The following is a 23,447-nucleotide window of genomic DNA, read 5'->3' as shown; positions in this document are numbered from 1 at the left end:
CAGACCAGTCATGAAGTGTGCTGTGGTTAATTAGGCTATTATGTTGTGAGGTAATATAGTGCAATTGTGTGCCAACACTAAATCGAAGAGAGAATCACAGTTAGAGAGACCCTTAGGAAAAGGCAAGTCCAACCAGAGGCTGTGTTGCCTACAGGAAGCACACATCTGTTCATCATTAATTTACAACCTGGTTCCTTTGTTGCCTAGGTCAGTCTATCTGATGATTGCAAAAACACTTTCTCTTATCCATCTTGCTTACTACAAGCTGACCCACCACAAAAAGAAGCAAGTAATTTGTGGCTGGATTATATTACCAAATGTTGTCTGTCTGGTAGTCAGAGATACTGATGAGACCAGTCTGAGGTCTGAACACAGTCAACTTCCTATGGCCTTCTGCCACCACCAGCACCACCTTTACTCACTATATGCCCTATCTCCATGTATTGAAATGGCTGCATGCTTTATAGGAAACCACCACTCTCCTCAGTCTCATAATTATATTATCAACAAACAATAAATTTGCAGAGGGACAGGTCCTCTACATAAGGGTGTGGGTGATTACCAAAGACTAGACTCAATGCTAAATCTAATTTTGAAACTGCAGAGGTGTAGATAATTTCCTAGTAGCTCTGTACATACAAGTGCACATATAGTTGCCATTTGGTAATCTGCCAAGTACCACTCCAAAAAGTCTGAGTTTAAGTGCATGCCCAAGACCCGTGGGTTGACTAGCTTCAATAGTGCCCCATTTTGTGGGTGCATTGTAACTTGATAGCTGTGTGTGGATTGGCTGCTCAGTGATAGCCTTTGTTCCCAGTGGTTTTCGAGTGGGCAGTCCATTAAACCAATTAGTGCTTCCATTTTTATACAGTGGTGGTGCGCCTAGTTCTGTATTTGGCATAGAGGTGTGACCTGAACAGAGTGCTTTGAAACCGAAACGTTAATTGGGGATTTTGAAATGCTAACTTTCTGGCAAAGTGAACCTTCTTTTCCTTCACTTGTAGGACTAGCTAGAGAAGACTTATATAATCGATAAGGAATCTGCCTAAAGGCATAATCTTGTACCAACAACACGTTTAACAACAGGACCATGCCAAAGGGAAACTGCTAATTAGTCTGACCAACTGCTGACATTTTGTGTACATCTATAGAACAACCTTTGGGCATTGGCAGTTAATTAAGGATGAGCGTACATAATTAAATGAGCCTAGAGTGCCTTCTAGACAACGTATTTCATCGCAATTGCCTGTCACTTGATTCTGAGCTGCTTGTACATGAATGCGCAATAATTTCTCACTGAACTATTATAGCTATAACGTAATTGTAAATTTTAATGAGCCATAAGCAAACATAATGACTGGACTCTAGCTGGTGCACTAAATTTCCACCATCACTATGACACTGTATATACATTGTTGTGGTCTGGTACTTCACCGCTAGTGAGAGAGCTAGTACTTATGAAACCCTCAAGCCAAGTACTGCACCACCACTTCACAAGTAGTTGTAAACCACCCACCACTTAGTGTGTATGTTAAGTACAAAATTCCCCCTCCATATAAAGCTAACATGCACTTGTGATCTTGGCCAGAACCGCTAGAGAAGAAATTACGCTACCAGGCAACAATTTGAGTGCTGTGTACATGCACAATGCTTTAACAAACCACTAACTATATAAAATAGGGCATGGTGGTATTGTAGAGTATGTGTGAACTATGACAACTAGTCAAGGGCGTAGGCACTCAACTAATTGTGTGAGAAGAGTTGTGGCTTTTCTGACAAAGTGGGGTTCTTGGCAAACACACCACAAGATGTACATAAGTGATTGTCAACTTGAAAGGGAGTTGAGATCATCTGGAATTTGTTGGACGAGCCTCTCCCTGTCCAAAACAACAAAGACTTCAACTGATCACATTATTAAGCGTACATTTTTATTTGCAAACACACTTGGTAGCGGTGGGAAAATAGGTCAACAACAAAAGAGACCGTGCAATGTTGTGGTACGGAATGTAAAGCATGTGTCTTCCTTGGCCAGGTGGTGGTGTTTCAACTAATCTACTAAGAACTGTTGATTGCTCAGAATTGTTGTCTATTACTAAAAACAGTAAGTGGGATTTGGCGCTAGTTTGATGAAGTACACACGTACACAAGATGATTCCGGTAAACACATTCACAGCTGTGTCAGATTATGTGGCGAGGACCTTTCTGTATATAGATCCATCCACACACACACATAATGTCTTTAATCGAAAAAGAACTTTTTAGGTTTGTTATAAAATGTTGGTGAGAATGTTCCTACACACAATAAGGTACCGAATACCTTTCTTGCAAATCCTTTAACCAATTATGCTGTCACCCAGTTGTCATTTCATCAGAACAGGTGAAAGCTTCTGCAACTTCCCTGATTGTGTTCGTTGTTGTACATAACTGAAATTGTGTGACTGTATCAACCCATCATCCAATAATCCACAGTTTTGAAAACCACTACATGTGCTTACAGTTTGAATACAAGAAACAATTGTAGACATTAAGGTATGGGCGTTAGACAACATACGTCCAGAGGTGCATTTTTATGAAGACAATTTCACGCCTTATTTTATCAATGGGTTTTTTAAATTGCTCCTGCATTACATACACTTTCTATAACAATAGGCTATATAGCTAGATTTAGTATAGTCTTGAAAATAAGTGTTGTTTACAGTCTGACCACTTAGGGTTTGTCTTTTCGCTCCCATGAAATACAAACAATAACTGAACTGTTGTGAACTGAGAAACAAGGAAAGACAACATATAATATCTACCAAGATGTCTCAACCATATTACAACGTACACAAGAGTCCGTAATAAAAGAGAGAGAGTATTGAACTCTGAATCAGATGTATACAGAAAGTCTCTCTTTTATTATGGACTCTTTGTACACCACTAGTACATACGGGAATTTTTCCAGCGATGTATCAGAACTACAGCTGGTGGGTTGGTAGCTATGGTAAGTACAGCTGGGAGTAAAGTATGTTATATACGTACTGATAGCTTTGTCTTGTTACGTATGGAGGGATATAGATTAATCGATATCGGACTGCCTTATACAGCATCACAAAGTGCTAGTTTACTAAACAGATAAAGTGGCTGAGTGAATGATTAATAAACCCAGATGTGTGTTTGCATTTCTGACATCTTTGCCTCCACTTTGTATCCCCTGGCTATGATAATGTGTTATCATTCCTGGAGTGTAGTATGTGATACAGTGAGAGTGGTACTACATATTTCATCCTAACGCTGACAGTGTGTTATGGTGATCGATGTAACAGTCTCACTAAATTACTTCACTCACTATACACTTGTATGGAAGTAATGGCATTTGAGGAGCTAATATAAAGTGAACACTTTAGTCCATTACAAGTGCTTGATGAGATGGTGATTTCCTATCACTACACCACCCTTGTAAGTGATTTCCTATCACTACACCACCCTTGTATATAGTAAGTACTTATATATTCCCCTTCTGTTTCATTAATAATTAAGTCAGTTATAGAACAATTTCTTGACAATTATAAAATTGAATATATGGATGATAAAGATTAATAATATGTGATCAGGTTGCTTCAAAATAGAGCTGATTTTAAAATTGGCGGAACTAATTATTGTTGTTGGAAAGAGTATTGTAAGTGATGAAAACTACTGGGTATGCGCATAAATATAGTGGGAGTAAGAACAAGTGGGAATGAAACAAAGGGAAAAAAACGGGGGGAATCAAAGGAGCAAATCAGTCACTATGCATGAGCGTACGAATCGCCACCACCGGCAGCTGGCACTTTGAGAGCTTGAGGTAGAGGGTGGTGATGGTAGGGATTCAGTGTTTGCGTCGTGAGAGGAGTCAGTGGTCGAATGGCACTACTGATGGTAGCAGCATGAGGATAGTACAGTGAGTTGGAGATAGTGATATTGGGTCTGATGAGACCCGGGGGATAGCGGAGATACTCGCTACTGGAGATGCTGTAGATAGGCTGATGCTGACTGGATGGTGGTAGCACACTCCTGGGTACCGGTTGATGGGTACTTAAAAGTGGGATCGTTGTCAGAGCAAAACTAGTCGAAGGTGACTTCATGGATTGGAGAGATTTCGGGGAAAGCCGTTGCTGCTCAATATGCTGACGTTTGTTCTTGTACCTTCGATTCTGGAACCAGATTTTCACTTGTGTTTCAGACAAACGCAGTGCACTGGCAAGTTGTTCTCTCTCGTGCGCTGTTAGATACTTTTGGATGGAGAATCGTCTCTCGAGCTCAAACACTTGAGCGTGCGAAAAAAGTGCCCTTGGTCGTCTCTTCTTGGTTTTCATAGGTGAAGAACTGCTACCTGCAAGAAATAAAACATGTCCATGAATATCATTGTAGTGCACACATTTCACTTATGTAATGCTAATTAATGACTTTATACTATGCATGAAATTATGTTGCACTGTGCATACCTTGTGAGCTAGATCTCTCTGTGTCTGAGTCAGACCCATCAGGACTGCCATCTCTTTCAGTCTCTTCAGAAAACATGGATACTGGTGAATCACTTCTTCTTGTAACTTCTTCACTGCAGCAAGTCCCCTCTGTTGCTCCACTGCTTGAGCTGATGGTGCGAGAGCTTCTTGAGGGGTTCAGAATATCGTCAATCATGAAAGACGTAACTGCAGAGGTCTGTCCAGTGTGGCCACGACAAGTTGATTCTTTTGCAGGCTGAGTGCTGCAGCAGATCGATTCTGTTGGAGTCATTACTGCACTCATAAGGCACTGATGCAAGTTGCTATACTTTCAGAAATAAGGAGAGTTGCTGTTAAGCTAAAAGCGATATTGTCGCCAAGGATCTAAGTGATGCAACTGGTGCAGTGACTGCTGTTGAAATACTCCTTTTACCACTTGAGTGAACCCTTACAAATGCAACACTTTTATGATTGTTGTGGTTTAGTACAGTATGAGCTTCCGGGATATGAAATTCCATGGCAACAGAATGTAATTACCTGTGGTACATTAATCAGAAATCACACTTAGGTCAGTCATTATTTCAGGAGTTTACTTTATTGTTCAGAATCAGTTTCACTATCACTAGATTGGGTAGCTACATGCACTCCATCACTCGCAAGTTCCAACACTTCACAGTACGCTTTTCGTTCCTCTTCGACCATCTTCCTGAGATAGCTCTCATTTCCCGGTCTCTTAATCATACCATCCCTGCAGAGAAGAGAAGTCTCTCTCGCACAGGGCACATTATACACGTACTAAAATTTTAATTAGGTATGCATGATAAACTGAAAGGCAACACAAATTAACAGTAAATAGAGCGAGAGCAGCACATTCCCAGAAAACTCACCAGGGAAGGTCCACAAGGCCTCCGTGGTGACATATGTTGGCTTTAACTCGTTGTGCAAATTCAATAGCCGTTTCATTTTCCTGTATTGTGCAACAACCTCACATTAACACTGCAATTATTATTTTAAAACAAAAAGATGTATGTAAACTGTCTGTACCAGTTTCTAATAAGGCATTCATATACACAAAGAGATTAGGCACTATAGCAATGCCAGCTGAAAGTGGTCGTACAAAACAAACCAATTTGTACTTCCACAATGCTCATAAGAGGACGAGCAGGTAAAAGGAGCTGACAAAACAAAAGCTAATGTGATAACAACACAGACACATTGTTCTATACATGTACCCGCTACTTGTTAAATCTAAAAGGCCACTATACACAAGTACATGCACTTAACACAGTACTCTAAGTGGGGACCCTTTGAAGCACATATACAGAATGGGTTGAATACAAAGCATGTATAGTACCTGAATAGTGGTGGGCTCAAGGTAGTACACTTCACAGACCACGGCCCAGCTTGTCATCAGAGAAAACACATACATCAGAAGTCCCTCTTTCTGTGAGTTCCAGAATGGATCTGCAAATTCTCGACGATACTGGAAAACGAAAAATCGGAAAATTAAAATACATGACCGTACACTTCATATTCATAATTATGCTACTTAGAAGATTTGGGGGAGTTTATTATTACTTTAATGCACAGCCAATTTGTGTTCATGCACAAGATATTCACAATTGTGTGCTATTAATTTGCTTTGTAGGAGAACAATGACTAGACAGAGAGGAGCAGTGAATACTCACTAGAGAAGCTATTCATACTCCATAGAGAGACTGATTAGCAAGACCCACACCATGCATACACACACCATGATTATTGGCAGGCATTGTGTACGTGTGGCTGGATCAATCGAGTAGGGAGGGCGAGAGAGAGTTGGAGGTATTGAATAATGGCCAACTATCATAGACACATTAAGATTGAATTCTCTTGAGTCAAGTATCCTCCAACATGTACATGTATACACTACACACACCCCTAACGACATGTATACACCACTACCCCCCACACGTACACACACACCCTCCAAGGATGCCAAGTATGGACACCATTATGCTGTACTTGACCATACCAAAAGCAGAGTAGCCCATCGAAGAATGCTTACAGTATGTGATAATTAAGGACAGGTGATGGAAGTAGTTCCTACATAATTTATGTAAATATAAGTCCATTTGGAGTAGGACTTGAGCTCCAGGTAACTCAGTTACAAAACACCATTTGGGACAAAACATATAACTATTATGCAATACTGAATTTAAAAGAACTGCAAGGTTGAGTTACCATGAAAAACGCTCAGTTTTTAATGACACGGTCTATTATCTCAGACAAGTAAAAACTACTTTCACTCAGTTAATCAAGCGTGAATATCTACAGTTTTGTGTACACAGCCTCTAGAAAGCAAATCTGTAGAAGCAGAAAAACAAATATGCCAAAGTATTGGTTACTTTTCAGATCTTATCTAAGCCACTATCCTGTCCTTGGGTAAGTGTTTGTGGAGTGAGTGAAAGAAAACAAAGCCAAATGTGATTACCTTCTAAAGAATAAACACTATTCTGAAAGTACACACTCAGTAAAAAGAAGAATAAGCATACTTATCGATATCACATATTAGGAAAAAACCCGCTACATAATCATGTAGCTTAGAACGTGTCGTGTGGTAAGCAACTAGAAATGATAGCGGGGTTAGGGTAAATCCTCCTATTTTGATTAAGAGCCCTAGGGGCATTGGGTAGAGGGAACAAAGCTAATAGACACAAAGGTGACCATAGGACAGGAAACGAGGTGCAGTGTATACCATTTGTGTAGTGTGTCACATCCTCTACACTGGCGAGTGTGGCAATGCTAGTATACAGCTGGATGTATTCTATTGAATACTATTTACAGGGATAAACACTGACCATGCTTTTGATGAAAACAAGATATGTAAGCTATATTATGTCGGGCAGGCACCAATTACACAAGCCTAAATAATGGGAAGCATTTAGGGTATAATTATAACAAACAACTGTTACAGTTTTCTTTGAAAAGGGTCTCAAAAGTTTCACGAGAGGAAACCGTTGAAGCTGTGAAGAGGTAAAAAGAAGCTGATAAGTTCTGATAAACCTGAGTGGCTATTACAAAGTGATTGCACCCAACTAACACCACATCTAGATACATTAAACAGCTCTATAATTATACATGTACATACAGGTGATAGCTGAGACCTAAGGCCCGCTTACCCCAGAGGAGGTCCAACACCGAGTATCTCCATTAGGCTTGATTAGGTGGTGCAAAATTTAACAGTAAAGTCATTGATGCATGTGACTAATTAACTCAATTTCAGCCTAATCCAGGTACTCTTGTGTATCTCCTCTGCCCTTACCCCAGGTATACAAAGCCACTATAAACTCACTGAACAACTGTGCCTGGATGCCTCAGATCACCACAGTTGAATAGATTGGGTACATGCATGAGTAACTAATAGCTTTCTGTGGCCAATCAAACAGCCTGCTGGAGTTGTAAGCAATCTCATTTGTGGGCAAAAAGTTTGTAAATAATTAAGGGCCTGAGAACAGCTATAATTGCAGGCATATGTTGTAAAAGGATGCCATAATTGACTGAGTCTGGTGCCTCATTCTCACAGAAAACTAGAGCCCACAAAAGAATGCCCCAGTTCATGCTACATATAGCAGTAAAAAATAAACATGGGAAAGCCTATACTTTAACAACAGTTAGTTTCCAAAACTCATTTCAATTTCATGCTTCTAAGCCACAAAACCAGTAAATATTACCCATAATTTAGTCACTCAAAACAACCACACCAGAGGTTGGATCTCCGTTTGTTAAAGGGAATGACTTGATACATAAAAGCCATACAGATAAACATAAATTTTTGAGCAAACCTTAGGGTATGGGAAAGTGGTAATAGTTACTAGGTATGTGGTAGTGAAACACATATCTCAGGAAACAAACATCCAGTTCCAGTAATGTTACAATATCCAAAATATTACACACCCAAATTGAGTAAGAAATTAATCTAGCTCCCTTTGCTACCTCCAAATGTATTATTATAGCCAGCCAGTGTGTGTGCCTGTTAGTTATTGTCTTGTAGCAGTACAAAGAGATGACAATTAAAGGCTCTAGAGTTGAGGCTAGAGATTTGAATAAAGCATTGTAGATAAAACAGTAGATAACGTTATTCAATGTACTGTAGATAAAACAGTAGATAACGTTATTCAATGTACGCACGCGTGGAGTGGTGTACAGTTGTAGGCGAGTATGTATAGCTACTAGAATTGACATCACTATCATCATTACATTGTGAAATTAAATACAATTGGGGGATTGATCAGGATGGGAGTGTTGGTTCAATAAGACAAGCCAACAGGAAGAAAAGTACACCCGCTAAATAGCCACTATATAGAAGATTACACTCAACAGTGCCACCTGCAAGGATGAACCTTAACTGAACCTTCCCTAGACCACTGTGGAAAAAGTGTTAGCTACGTCCCTCAAAGTAACCACAAAGTCTGCTCTTTCAACACATACCCATGACCTTTACTGATAGCATTAGTGCAACAACACTGTGAATCATCACATGACAAAGATTGAGAAATCTCCTCAGTGTAAATATTGAAGTCATAATTTATTATTCTTGCTCAACAGTGTCAACACCTCTACATAGAGGTCACCTTTGGATATCAAATGATCCTCGTGGTTACCCTTATGCTGACAAGTACTCACAAAGCACTTTACGAACGTAAACAGAAAAACATTAGGTTTAAATCACAAGACTAGGCGTATAAAAACTTCACACTTACTGTTAGTGTTTATACACACATGAATCACGTATTAGGTACAGTGTTGAACGCATGCACATGAGATAAAATCATCTCTATCTTCAAAACACAACACTCTGGGAATTAAACATTTATTTGGGGCGATAAGAAACACTGTTGACGTACCACAACGGCATTCAATAAAGCTGGCAATGCAGTGTCTAAATGTTATACACATACACTGTATGATCTGGTTCGACTTTGTGAAGCTTCCCCACGATTCATGCCAGTGGCTTCGGATCAGCTGATAGCTAGACATTGCATGGGCACTCAACAGCTGTAACCAGCCTGACCCTAGGGCCAACCCCAAACACTTAAGGTACGGTGGGCACACAACCACATGATTTGAAATTTGGATTTACAGCTGGACCAGATTAATTGATATAGCATCTCTACAAGGGTACATGCCTACTTAGTGAGACTTGAGCAAAGGGTTTCCATTAATCAATAAGTACACAGACACAGACACTTAAAAATGAGCTCAAGAAATAGGACACAGGTTTGAGGCAAATTAATAGAAGTGCTTCAATATAGTGTGGCAAGGAATAGTAGTCCATAGACAGACAACCAGTGTAGTAAGCTTGAGGTTGACTATCAGCCTCAGGCTATACAAAGATGACATATCCTTACAGCCACATACTTCCTATAGTGAAGCTCAGAAAATTAGTACTATACTCATGACATTATTAGTGACCTACTCTGGATAGAATCCCTTCCCTAAACTAAGAGGCATGCTAACACTCTACTGCTTCAGAGGGTAGTTTTAAGAAGCTATGGGTCAGATTATGCAATGGATTATAATTTACTCGAACAAGAAGAGCGGTTGTTGGGACTGACACAGGCACTATAATTAAAATACTCCTACCTTTATGACGACAGGATGGATGGTGGCACCTAGCTCAAAGCATCCTTTCTTGAACATGAAGACCCCAGTATTGTTGATGCAAGTTCCTGCACAGAGTAATAACAGAGGTAGAGGTAAAGCGAGGGCATTACCAGGAAATTATAACCTTCACTTCTACTGCTGCACACATGTAACAAATGTGTGTACACTCAAACCTTTAATGGACACACTTCAAACAGTGGTGTAACACCTGGGTATGCGACCTACGTGCTGAGACAGGAATTATTGAAGGAAGCAGTGGTTATATTTATAGAATTGCATGACCAGCTGTAGTCAGTCGGCAGGTGACTAAGTGGACAATAATAAGGCTGCCTGCTTTCGTTTCCTTAGGGACATTGAATCTAATTGAGCTGGTGACTGGCTGTACACACAGCTGTACACAAGAGCCCCTCATTATACAAGGTCCCTCAGTACACAAGGTGGTGTACGTGTGCCTAGAGGCTATTGTGAGCGGAGAATGCCCCTGAAATGATTATTGGAAGCGCCTCATCATAAAAACCAGCAAGTACACTCGCTCACTGGCGGAAAGTACACCCTCACTGGCCTCATCAGATTAGCAATGATTAATCAACAGTGGGAAAAGACAGTATCTCATGGAACTAAGAGACAACATGTGATTTTGTAAATGCAACAGATTGTGGATGAGATAGTAAATTAACTGATCTTCAAATTCAAAAAAAAAGATGGAAACACACAACAAAATGTAGTAGTCCATGTACTCTTGGTATGACCAGATGGGAAATATCCATATCACATGTGCTGTTGATAATAGTTGAGGTGAACCAGAATCCACAACTCACTTACCATAAGTGGTCTTGTGCTATGCTAAAGCTCTGTGGACAACAAGTGGGCCCAGTGAACACTTAAGGTCCATAGTAACGGTTTGAAGTGGGCAACAACATCAAAGCAACCGTGACACTTAGACTCAGACCCTTAGGTGGGCTCAATCAGGTGCATTAAACTAAAGCGTAATTAGTAGATGAGTTAACAATATGATTTCTACACACACACACCAACACACACACACACACACACAACACACACACACACACACAACACACACACACACACACACACACGTGCTATACCATAGAAGTAAAATATTTAAAGGTATACCACAGAAGTAAAATAAACTAATTTTAAGGTATCTGTATTAAGTTATAACCCAACTACCAGTAATTAATATGTGGTGAGCACATAAAGTCTACCTTCCAGAAACACAACAGGGAGCGATCAACCACACTACCAAGGAAGCTAACACTGACACTGTCCCACACATCTCATAAGTACAGTACCAGTTAGTTCCAGTCTGGTTTGTGTTGTGTGGAAGGTCAGAGTCTTTATATCAGCCACAGATCAAGTAGCTCAGACAATTAAATCACATAATTCCCTAGCAACCCTCAGGCCCACAATGATGAGGTACTACCCTATGGCTTGCATCACATGACATTGCACTGGGCCATCCTAACTAAAGCTATGGGGGGTGGGGGGGGGTGGGTTCATAATTACACTGGGCCATCCTAACTAAAGCTATGGGGGGTGGGGGGGGGGGGTTCATAATTACACTGGGCCATCCTAACTAAAGCTATGGGGGGTGGGGGGGGTTCATAATTACACTGGGCCATCCTAACTAAAGCTATGGGGGGTGGGGGGGGGTTCATAATTACACTGGGCCATCCTAACTAAAGCTATGGGGGGTGGGGGGGGGGTTCATAATTACACTGGGCCATCCTAACTAAAGCTATGGGGGGTGGGGGGGGTTCATAATTACATGCAGTAATTATGCGGAATTTTGAGACACATAAATTAATTTTAAGAGTTTAATTTTCTGAATTAGTATTGGTCGCAGTAATTATTTATGAAGGTAACATGGCGATAAATAAGTTCAAAGTAATATCACTCACGCACTAAACGATGGCTTACAAAGGCCATTCATATCCAGACACAACCGAATGTATGGTATTATATAGCACGCCGACAGGGGCCAATGAACAGCAATGCAGTAGCCTCAGGGCAAGGGCAGGAATGTCAATTTAAGCCATTAGCTCTCTTAGTGGTATCAAATGAGGCGTGGAGGTTTTAGTCTGCCATTTGCACACCCCCTTAGGAACGCATGCACATACACTTAGCTTGTTAATCAGCCGTGACCGAGCACGAACAATTACAACATTCCCATAACACCAGCTTTCATGTATCTATACCGTTACGTATATAGTATGATTATACAGGACAATGTGCAATCATACAGAGAGATGTATGTACGCAGCTGCTGACCCTTTAAATGAGGCTCATTACGATGGAATTATCGTCATCAAACAAACGCATACCGAGTAAATTCATTTTTACGTTGTGTGTGTAGGTCTTATGTACAACCTTACAAACCCAACGGCTAAGTAAATGACTAAAATAACAATACTGTACGCAATTGAAAGCAAAGAAACTTACATGAATGCACAAGTATACAAAGCACCATACAAGCATCCGAACATTACACACATTTGGTGTATATAAGCAAACTGAAAACAATACATGTACAAGCAAATGTTACATGTGACGGACAAAGACTCGCACAAGCAAAATCGGACATACGTAGATATAATTATGCAAACTGTGAGAAATGTGAGCTCTAGCTAGCACAATAAACAGAAGCGCATGTAGGCACACGGTAAAGTGGGAAGACCCGAAGGACAGTGGCTGTACAGGAATCACTGGAAGCCTATAATGATTGAATCCACAAGTGGGTTAATATGGGTCTAAATGATCACACCTAGCACCCCAAATTGACAGGAATTATGGGCACGCTTGCTGAGCAAGACTGTGTAATTAAGAGTGATTTATTTGTAGAACTTGTGGGTCGTTTTGTGGGCTCACCATTATTTTGTCATATCTGAGGATTAAGAATTCTCTAGCACATTAGAGAGGGGTTATATGTATATATATATAATTATATATGTAGTGAAATATGTGCCATACAAGCCCTAGAAATTAGGAGAGCAAACAAGGATATGATCTGAAGCTCACAAGTGTACACATTTTCCATTGATTGATGCTCTTATTAACAGATACCAATTCTAACCACTTGTTAATAGTGATGACCAAACACAGCTGCTCATCACCTAATGAGTTTGTCAGTTTTCAGCAGAATAGTGTCTACCTTACACGCTACTTATAGGTGTACTGTTGTACCCAAGGTCAACTACACTAACTACAAACTCAAGGTCTTTAGTCTAAGTATGTGTGTTTAGTAACATCACACAAAGTTAGCAGTTTGCATTACTACCCTCTGATGAGATGAGGCGTGCTTTCTACCAAAGCACATAATGAAGAAGGCTTTGAACAAGGGCCCAGGATCAGCTGTACAGTCAGCTGGACAGTGCATACACAATGGCAACACACACAGTTCACATACATGGACTCTTAAACAATGGCCTTGGGCACTTGACTATCATATCTAATCTCTAATTTGAATTGTTCTCCACTTCCGGTCCTACAGCTGCGGCTACCTAACACAACTCAGTGGCCTGATGTTTATATTTTAGTAAAAACATTACAGCTCTAGGCACGTAAACAAATGTACTATTTCCGGATTTATCTTTTCGGTCAAAACCACTTCATTCCGATGGAGCTCATAGAAAGGCTCATATGAATATGGATGGGTTCCTGTGGGGAAACAGCTGTTGCAGAAATGTGGTAAATGATAACTTCACCATACGCTAGAACTGGCCTGGATACAAATCTGATAACACATATGTAGCCATACATAATTACGTTGAACAACACTTACACACTTAAGTAGCTGATAAGTGGCCCACTTAAGACAGACAATGGTTGTCTAGCTACTTAACAAAAACAAGCCATTGTATTGACAGGGACAAGCGCAGACCTATAGTACACTTGATATGTGGTTTGAGTAGTCTGTAGCTTAAGTGCTCAGGGGAAGTTAGTAAACAGACTATACATAGTGGGTACAAGCATCTCGTAGTAATCATCAGAACCTCAACTGCAGCCCTAGACACACTCTCTGAAATACTCCAATCATACTGTAAAGACATCCAAACTATAGTCAAAATACATCCTCTCAAAATGGCTAGTAATTCAGTGAAGAATGTTTGCTAACTGTACTATCACAGATAGGAGGAAGCTCTATCAGTCAATGGGTCTAACAGATATATCCCACATTAGACTGAGAAAATGTGAACCAAATACAAAGCCCAGGACCACCACTATAATTCCAGCTGTATAATCTGTGTAGCCATATTCTCTAATCTCATTAGAGAAACACAGACATTATCCTCATTAGCTAGCACAGTACACACACACACTTCCTCAGGGCTGCCCACTCCACACGCAACCAAATTGCCTTATTTGGTCTGCCCCTTGAAACACACTTAAAACCAAATTATATGGCTGAAACCTCACTACATAATTATAAAAAGGATTCTATTAGATGGAGCCACAAGTAATACAATATGAGGACAACATCGTACAAAACCTACCAAAGCCACAATATGCAAATGTCAGCTGTAGAGATAGCCGCACTTAATTATACGAGGTCATGCATTCAACTATTCAGTGGGTAAATACCCAAAATTGTCCTTCTGTGAATACAACACAAGCCAAGGACACTACTAAATTATAGACAATGGATGATCTATAGCTAAGGCAGGCTTCAAAGCTAGCACAGATGTGATCTACACTATAATAATTATACACACTCATTGTATGCATGTACTATAGCTATAGCGCCTAGGGCAGTATGTAGCCGCCCAAACCTCATCAAACATCGCCTACTCCCGATTAGCAGTAGGGGGGAGGCTTATCAGGTCTATAGCTACTAATCCAGTACTTATGGCAATGATATATGAGTACGTGTTACAGTACACCAACCTAGTTCCAAAGGAGGGTCCAAGTTAGGAGTGAACAGTTCACACACTTACCACAAGCACACACGTGATAACCACACAAGCATTATAGAAACAACCATATATGCTAAGGGTAAGGGAGCACAGGTAAGCCATGCGGGGAGTTTTATACCAACAGAAGCCACACAAGTCCTCTCCCGTCGGCTACACTGCACGTGTGCACCATAATGACCACTTGAAAAGCTCTTCAACAGAAGCAGCACAAGTTGACCGCATACCGGCAGCCGACAGGCTCAAACTTTTTAGGGGTTTGTCCAGTCCGCAGATACCAACTGTGGTTGGACCCAATTAAAGCTCTTATTGTTGGTGACCACAGAGTCAAAACAGACAAACAATGGGTTGATTAGAACGTGGAGTTTAAGTGGTAATGAGCAATGTATCAGGTTTCCCCAAATTAAATACTATTTATAATTACTGCAATTCAGTAATTATTGCAAATTACATGTACGTACACACATTGGACCTCACTAACATTGGACCTCACTAGCCACAGACCACAGAATAGCAGTGACATCTTCACTGGCTACTATTCTCATGAAGATGACCTAACAGAGGGGCTCACATTACACACACAAGTCTGACCTTCAGGGAAGATGAGGATGGGATTATTTGATGGCTGGGAAATGTGTTCTTTCAACCTGCACAGGTGTACATACATTTGCAATTAGCTCACCTCAATAATGTCATATAGTAAAAATACAGAATTGAGGGGGATACCTTTTAGCCACCATATGTCTGTCATCGGCAATCTTTCTCTCAAACCATATGTGGCGTTGTGCCAGTGAGCAAGCCTTCTGGATGAGACCAGTGAAGCCACCGTGCTTCTGACCAACCTGAGTATACGGTAAAAATTGTTAACTGCACGGCATGAAATATGTATTGAAACAGGTAAAGATCATCAACTTACAAAGTTATATATTGGCTTAAATTACCAGTGTGAAGCAGTTGTCCTGAGCTACCATGATGATGTCGACAGGAGTGGTGTGGTTTGCCACGCACACAGTACCCAGTTTGGCTCGATTCTCTCTACAAAGGGAGGAGAATAGAACACAATTAAGATGTCGTATATTTGTAATAAAAAAATGTTCCTAAAAAAATTTCATTGGACAAATACATTTCGTACATACATTTGAATAGATTAATTCATCTTTAATGCAAACAAGGTGACAACTAATCACTATATAGTATTCTTAACGTCCCTAGTTACAATGCATATTCATAATAGTTACAATGCATATTCATAATAATTACAATGCATATTCATAATAATTATGTTATATTTTCTCAAAGCAAAGCATAGCCAAGAAAGACTAACTCAAGATTATGACAAGACTAGTTGGCCTAATTGTACTAGCACTAGCGCTGGTTTGCCTCTCAAATGCTCAAGACAGCTGCCCAAGCAATCCATTGGTCGGATTCACTGCACTAACACCAGAGCAGCTGAGGGGGGAGATTCGGTCCAACTTGCAAGAATCGATGGCTGAAATTCTCGATGCCTTGAGCAAAGAGATATCGACGCAGTCATCAAATTCTCTGAGTGAGATTAACAGTGCGGTTCAGACGGGACAAGCTTCGGTACTGGAGTTAAACAAACAGCTCGAACAATCTATTCTGAACAATATGGAGAGAGTGGTGGAAACACAAGTGAAAAAAGAATTAGCTAACTTCTTTGAAAGCATCATTAACAATTTAACAGCAATAACACAACCCACTCTGATTCCAACAACACCCACAACACGACCAACAGAACCCCCAATAACACCTATGACAACTACTACCGCTACAACAAACCTACCAACAACAACCACAACACAACCAACAGAACCTCCAACAACAGCTACGACAGTACCAACAGAACCACCAACAACAGCTACGACACAACCAACAGAACCACCAACCCAACCCACACAGCCGACTACTACAAAGGCAACCACAGCACCACCCCCAACTACACCTCAGATTGGACTCACTCCGCTCAATCCAGCCGTCTCTTGCCAAGAAGTCCTTGAGACCATACCGGAAGCTCTCTCTGGCAATTATTGGGTGGTGTCCAGATTGGAAGGGGGGCAAACCATACCGAGGAGAGTGTATTGTGACATGGAACGCAGCTGTGGGGGACTCAGTGGTGGGTGGATGAGAGCAGCCAACGTGAATATGAGAGATCTTCAACAGACCTGCCCTGAGAACTTCCAAGTGTGGACGGACACAAACCTACAGCCATTGCGACTATGCCGTACGGTAGACACTGGTGCCGGTTGTATAGGCTCCTTCTTCCCAGTCAACGGGATAAGCTACTCACATGTGTGTGGTCGAATCATAGGCTATCAAGACAGAACACCGAACGCTTTCTTTCCGTATCAATCATCTAGCACCCGGAGTATTGACGACGTGTACGTGGATGGTATTAGCCTCACACACGGCACAGAGAGGCAACACATATGGACATTTGCAGCAGCTTTGGACGAGACTTTAGGCCACCTCTCCTCTTGTAGGTGTTCGAATGCCGGCTTTAGGCAAGCAGCCACGATTCCGGATTTTGTCAGTAATGATTACTTCTGTGACACGGGGAGCAGAGAAGATGCAGGTTTCGAGTTTTACGACAGTGATCCGTTATGGGATGGAGCTGGGTGTGGTGAAGTCAGCTCGTGTTGTACGTTTAACAACCCCCCGTGGTTTTACAAGAGTCTGATTGCTACTAGTGATGACATAGAGATGAGAGTGTGCAGAGATTCACCCGTGGCTAACGAAGACATTCTGTTAGAGATTGTGGAACTATACGTGCGCTGAGTTAATAGTGAGAACAATAGCCTATCTTGATGTGTGAACAGTAATAATGTGATGAGGTATACAAACAACAGCTGAATAAACAATAACTTAGAGTGTGTATATATATGAGGAGAGAGCAATACATAAACTGTGTGAATGTGAATAGTGAAAGCATTGATCTAATGAGAGTCTCCATGACAAGCAATTGTATGTCTAATAGCAGTTTGAATAAGAAGTGAAAACACAGCCGTTATGTTACCATGTCAACATAATTATGAGCTAGAGCATCAGCTGTGTATAGAGCTAGAGCATCAGCTGTGTATAGAGCTATACACGTACAAATATAAACACTGTACTATATCAAGCACTGATAGTCATGTGCCCAGAATTTTCAAAGTGGTAGTGGCTAATATCAAGCACTGGCAGGGATGTGCCCAAGTGGTGGTGGCTATTTTCAATCTTCAATCTCATTTCAACACACAAATGTTCCTCTTTTATGTAGTAAACTATAATATAGGCCTAAGAGGTTTAGTGGTGGTTTAGGTGAGTATCAACCACCACCCAGCAGGCACATCTGTGAGCACAACTTACTCTACACATTCGGACACACAGAATACACACACACGCACGCACACGCACACGCACACGCACAGAATACACACACACACACACGCACACGTACACACACACGCACACGCACACACACGCACAGTACATATTTCCCTATATAAATGTGAGAAAGGGTCTGAATGCTTCAAGTGTGGGCTTGGGGAAAACATGATCAAGGCAGATGGTGACCATTATGAAAACTAAGCCAGATAGCAGAAGCCAGTTTGTTCCACCTCAACTTTGGAAACTGCTCTGACAATGGAGCACCCATATATAAAAGGGAGGTAGATCACCATACCACCATGATAACCATGATAAAGGCATTGAAAGTATTCGACAAAAAGGGCATAACCCTAAATACCAGAAACTTAAGGATATTGGTCAACATGCTTACACTGTTTGTAGCCTAAAAACCAGCCATTACACTGGGGCCAGACCACTCCCTTGCATGTGATCTGATAGGTGCCACGGAGAGGGTCTGGCATTATAGTCACTTTTTCTTGCTCCAATCAGATTTGCAAGAATCTATCACATGACTTCACCTCACAGAGGAGGTTGGTAGTACTTGACCTTTGTCTTTGCCAGTTAGGCAATGGCTAAGTTAAATTCTGATATACATCAACTAAAAATGTTATTTCAAGTACAGAACATCATTAAAAATCTGTACGGGAGTAATAAATAGCTAGCCAGTGTTAGCATCGTCACCACGCCCATTTCAGTAACGCCCATTTTTTGGACATCTGAGAACCAAGAAAAGTGACTCTGTTGGCCAGACTATCTCCCCTAAGGAGGAGTGTGGCCACGAGACTAGAATATAGCAGAGGAGGTACGACACGCATCTCGTGAGCTCTCTTTTAATCGCATTCCAATCTATTTTGACATGGTTTTCAATGTATGTAGTGTGTTCCCAATAACAACTTTGTTATTCTGTGACTAATTAAGGCTTTTCAAAATCAAGGGTAGTATAGTTAGACCTAGATCAAACTGTTTCCGCCCAGTGAACCCCTTGCTATTCAGTTACAAAATATTGCTACAAGAGGTGAGAACACTGCACCATTAAAAAATATCTAAACGAGTTTTAACCTGGACCTCAGCTGAAGAAACACTATAGCTAGCCATAGAGACCTTGTACAGAGCTAGCTAAACAGTCAGTTACAAGCATTCTACAAGCCTAGAGTTTGTCGTGGCAAGGTCACGGTAAATTTCAGTAAACTTTCAGCTAGGCACGCGTCATCACAATGGGAATTCAAGTGTCATAATTATATACTTCCTCTGGGAATACAGTACCCACAAAGTGATTCTCCCACCAGATAGTTACTAAGCAACCAACCAGTGGACTTACGGATTGTGAATGCTGATAACTGCAGAGAAGGTCTGTGCTAGTAGTCTACAGCAGACGATGGAACAGTAGCGCTCAGCCTTATTCTTTAGTCTGGGGGAGAGAGGTGGAGGGGGTAATGTTATTAATTAGAGTACAATCATGTAGTAGGTTGTGCATAGGATTGGCGGTGCTATTGTATGTGTTTTTAATTATAGCTTTGTCTGCAAAGCTACACAACGTAATTAATACAGCTTGCATTGGAACTATTTGTTGGCCCATAACTCAAGTCTAGACCTAGAATTTTCAATTTTAAAATGGTTTGTTTTAGGTGGAAACTATGTACATGCTACACATGCAAGGAGACTGACTCACGGAGACACACACGCACAGTACATGCAAGAAGGAGATTGACTCACGGAGAGTGGGGGCAGACGCTGTTGAGGACAGAGAAGACACACATAGTCCCCAACAGCCAGAGCAAGCTCACAATACCTATCGGCAATCTGGAGGGAGAGAGGGACAACATTTCCATCATAAATTGCTCCCATCTCATAATTTTATCACATATAGTATGACCCCTGGGTTACTGTACATGCTCCTAAAGGGACCATGTTGGTAATAGGAATCCACTCCAGTGTAACAATGGACATGCGTAAGGGGCAGAGTCTCCCAATTCTACTGCCATGGTTAAAAAGGCACACATCAAAAGGGCACACATCCACCATGAAGCTGGAGGAAAACAGTCACAAAGCCAATTGATGAATCCAGCATGGAAGTTTGGTAGATTGATAACATACCAGGAGAAAACAAAAGCCCCAACTATTGAATTCCCCCAAACCCAACATCTTGTCACATTCTAACCATTTCCAGTGCATAATTCAATTTCTTACCCTCATTTTCCCAGTACAGACGCAGACTGAATGAATGAAAGACTCAGGGGCAATAAGGTTAAGAGGCGGTATAAACAGTGCTATTGATGGAGGGAAGTGGGGCAAAAGCCACACACACAAAGCAAAGAGGACCACTTTCGCCATATCAATTAATAGAGCTGGAAATGTCCACACCTGGCCGGTAGCACCATTGAATAGTTTCCCCAACATTCATAAGTAAATGATCAAATACTGAAAATCAACAAACTACAATGGCCTTTAAATTTAAAATTACATGTATGTACCTAGTGGCCTTCCAGTAATAGCATATACCCATACAATGCACACCTTACGAAGAAAAACAGTCCAAACCTGAAGACAATGGACAGGAGTAGGAGGAGCTCCACCTTCAAACTGTGTGGAGAAACAAATGGATTTGAATTTGGGGGAGAGGGGAAATATTTAGCATTGCTTGTCCAACGACTTCTATCCATAAAAATTGCCACCTACGATATTTAAGGCAGAAGGTGTGATCATTCACTATGCAAAGGTATGCACACACAGCCTAAGGCTAGTGACTTGTGACGGGGTCCCTCTCTACTAGAGCTCACCTCATACTGACATGCACCTGTGTTCGGGTGAGGAAGTTCCATTCCTCCACCTCCTCCGTAGAGAAGCTCTTGGTCACCTCATCATCCACTATCACCTGCATCAGGGAGAGGGGTAAATCTCTACACACTGGAGCAAACATTTATTTTCCCCCTTTTCTATAACAACTACCGTATAGCAGGTAATCTTTGTGGGGTAAAAAATTCGTTCAACTCGAAAAACGAATTTTTTACCCCACGAAAATTACCGCTATATGGTATATCATCAGAAGGAGAATAACATGGAAGCTAGAGACTTGCTCAAGTTGATACGATTCCAGCTCGGAGGGTCATTGGTACAGACTATAATTGTGTGGTCACTGTAGCTAGTGTGTAGCAACAGAGAAGAATTGTCAGTCTGCTATTACCGTGTAGTGGGTAATTTTCGTGAGGTAAAAATTCGTTGTTTTCGTGGGAAAGCCAACCTCGACAAACATTTTCCCCACGAAAGCCTAGGCGTGATTTACCGGAACACATACAATACAGTGCAGGCAGTGAAGCAAACAAACTTTTTACTCACGAAAATCACAGCTGTTAAATTTTTTACCCCATGAAAATTACCCGCTATAATTATGGTGTTCATTATTATACATTATACATGGCAACATATCCGTTATTGTGGTTTTGTTATTGGCAAATTTACACGACATTGTACTTTATGTAACACCAAATATGCAGATACTGCTACGTGTAAATCTCTAAAATGCTCAGCCAGCCAATTAAGCTACAGTACAAAGCTATAGGGCTGGTAACTGTTCATTACAATTAAGCTACAGTAGACCCTCACTAATCCGGACCTCTTTAGTCTGAAACCTCGCAAATCCAGCAAACCGGTAAAATGAAAAAGGAGGGGCATGTCAGTAGAATAGACTATTGCGCATGGTACCAGCTTGCTTTGCTGAATCAGCAATAATTTTATTAATAACGTGCTCTCAGCACAACAGCCACTGCAAAGAAAACTAAGGGAGCTCACAAGACTCACTATATTGGAGAGAATGTTGAGATAAAAGACTATTCTAGCTAGCAGGTTCCCTTCTGGCCACAGTGATAGCCTTTATATCTGTACACATGCAGTGTCTTCGTTAATGATATTCATAATCACTTAATTAATCGGGAAATTTCATGTATTCGGATGGAGTCTGGTCCCGTTCTATTCGGATTAGCGAGAGTCTACTGTATATACATATCACAAACCTGGTAGCTAGTACATTAATTATCCTTAATTTGACTCACCCCAATTCCGTCGGTGACAAAACTGCAAGCATCGTCAATCTTAAAGGTGTGCCTGAAGGTAGCAAACGATCTTGTTCGAGGCACAGAAAGGGAACCACGGCGATCTATCGGGGCCGGATAATGAAAACATTACATATAACAGAAAATCTACATTTTTGTAACTGATTGATAATATCCATGGTGGATGGTTTCAGTCTTGTGTAACTTAGTTACCTTCAAGATTGTTGGCCTGGAAGGATGACCTTATCTTGAACCCTAACAGCTGCACAATCACAAAACAGACAATGAGGCCGCCCACTCACACAGGTACACCACACCCACTCAAATAGGTACACCACACCCACTCAGAATGGAACGAATTTAGCAACAATCCACTTAACGTGTGTTGGATATATGCATACACAGTCATGTAATCACCATTGCGTGTGCTCCTAGCATATAGTATATAAATACACCATACTGAGGTAGTATCTAACTGTAGCACACTAATTATAAACATACCCTATACAAATATCGAAGGATTTCAAGGTATGTTTTACGGAAGATGCATAAGTTGAAGAGAGCCGAGATGAAGCTGTAAGCAATCAGTCCCAACCAGAACGTGAACCCAACTTGGAACAGCTTGAAGAGGGGGTCATGGAAACTCATATCTGGTGTGTGTGTATGTGTGTGTGTAGGTGGAGCCTTCGTACGTGAGCATGTGCTTGTAATTTTATATTTGGAGGCAATAATTATTTTGGTATCTTTATACTCACTTGAGATAGCTTTGGTGATTGATTTTGGTCTCCTCTGGTGTGAAATGAACAGTCTACCTCATCAGAAATAAGGCCTGAAGGAAAGCTATTCTTACTGTGAAGGCCAGGTTAATTAAAGCTTGCTGAGTGTGCAGATTTCTCCTTAGCGACCCACTTAGCACATGAAAGGTTTCACAGCTTGTTCATTTCCGTTTTAGC

At 41.1% G+C, this 23,447-nt stretch overlaps 4 protein-coding genes across 5 annotated transcripts in view; 2 read left to right on the top strand and 2 right to left on the bottom strand.

The window, feature by feature from the left end:
• Nucleotides 1–3,519: 3,519 nt before the first annotated feature.
• Nucleotides 3,520–4,916, bottom strand: LOC135331747 (homeobox protein zampogna-like). Its single transcript, XM_064526992.1, has 2 exons — nt 4,464–4,916; nt 3,520–4,351 (listed from the first exon to the last, which is right to left on the bottom strand). The coding sequence occupies exons 1-2, from the start codon at nt 4,765–4,767 to the stop codon at nt 3,768–3,770; spliced, it is 888 nt and encodes a 295-aa protein (XP_064383062.1). The 5' UTR covers nt 4,768–4,916; the 3' UTR covers nt 3,520–3,767.
• A 44-nt stretch (nt 4,917–4,960) lies between these two features.
• Nucleotides 4,961–23,447, bottom strand: part of LOC135331739 (glycerol-3-phosphate acyltransferase 3-like) — a 34,704-nt gene continuing 16,217 nt past the window's right edge. Inside the window, exons 1-15 of one of the 2 annotated variants that reach the window (XM_064526981.1) lie at nt 23,250–23,398; nt 22,996–23,144; nt 22,708–22,756; nt 22,495–22,598; nt 21,226–21,320; nt 20,963–21,028; nt 20,162–20,248; nt 19,767–19,856; nt 15,982–16,075; nt 15,767–15,882; nt 15,632–15,687; nt 10,089–10,174; nt 5,818–5,946; nt 5,351–5,430; nt 4,961–5,211 (exon numbers count right to left, since the gene is read on the bottom strand). In XM_064526981.1, coding sequence (XP_064383051.1) covers nt 5,058–5,211; nt 5,351–5,430; nt 5,818–5,946; nt 10,089–10,174; nt 15,632–15,687; nt 15,767–15,882; nt 15,982–16,075; nt 19,767–19,856; nt 20,162–20,248; nt 20,963–21,028; nt 21,226–21,320; nt 22,495–22,598; nt 22,708–22,756; nt 22,996–23,142 — 1,353 coding nt within the window. In that variant the 5' untranslated portion in view covers nt 23,143–23,144; nt 23,250–23,398 and the 3' untranslated portion in view covers nt 4,961–5,057. Of the gene's footprint in view, nt 5,212–5,350; nt 5,431–5,817; nt 5,947–10,088; nt 10,175–15,631; nt 15,688–15,766; nt 15,883–15,981; nt 16,076–19,766; nt 19,857–20,161; nt 20,249–20,962; nt 21,029–21,225; nt 21,321–22,494; nt 22,599–22,707; nt 22,757–22,995; nt 23,145–23,249; nt 23,399–23,447 lie in introns of those variants that run through there. The other variant, XM_064526982.1, reaches the window with a different exon arrangement.
• The window catches only part of LOC135331751 (uncharacterized), a 92,659-nt gene continuing 78,085 nt past the window's right edge, over nt 8,874–23,447 (top strand). Inside the window, exon 1 of the mRNA XM_064526996.1 lies at nt 8,874–8,883. The gene's annotated coding sequence lies outside the window, so the exon portion shown is untranslated. The remainder of the gene's footprint in view (nt 8,884–23,447) is intronic.
• LOC135331737 (uncharacterized) lies at nt 16,308–18,016 on the top strand. The gene has a single exon (XM_064526978.1). The coding sequence runs from the start codon at nt 16,373–16,375 to the stop codon at nt 17,834–17,836; it is 1,464 nt and encodes a 487-aa protein (XP_064383048.1). The 5' UTR covers nt 16,308–16,372; the 3' UTR covers nt 17,837–18,016.

The sequence above is a fragment of the Halichondria panicea genome, chromosome 2, assembly GCF_963675165.1.
Source record: "Halichondria panicea chromosome 2, odHalPani1.1, whole genome shotgun sequence".
In the NCBI taxonomy this organism is placed as follows: Eukaryota; Metazoa; Porifera; class Demospongiae; order Suberitida; family Halichondriidae; genus Halichondria; species Halichondria panicea.
This window is presented reverse-complemented; position numbering and strand designations above follow the sequence as displayed.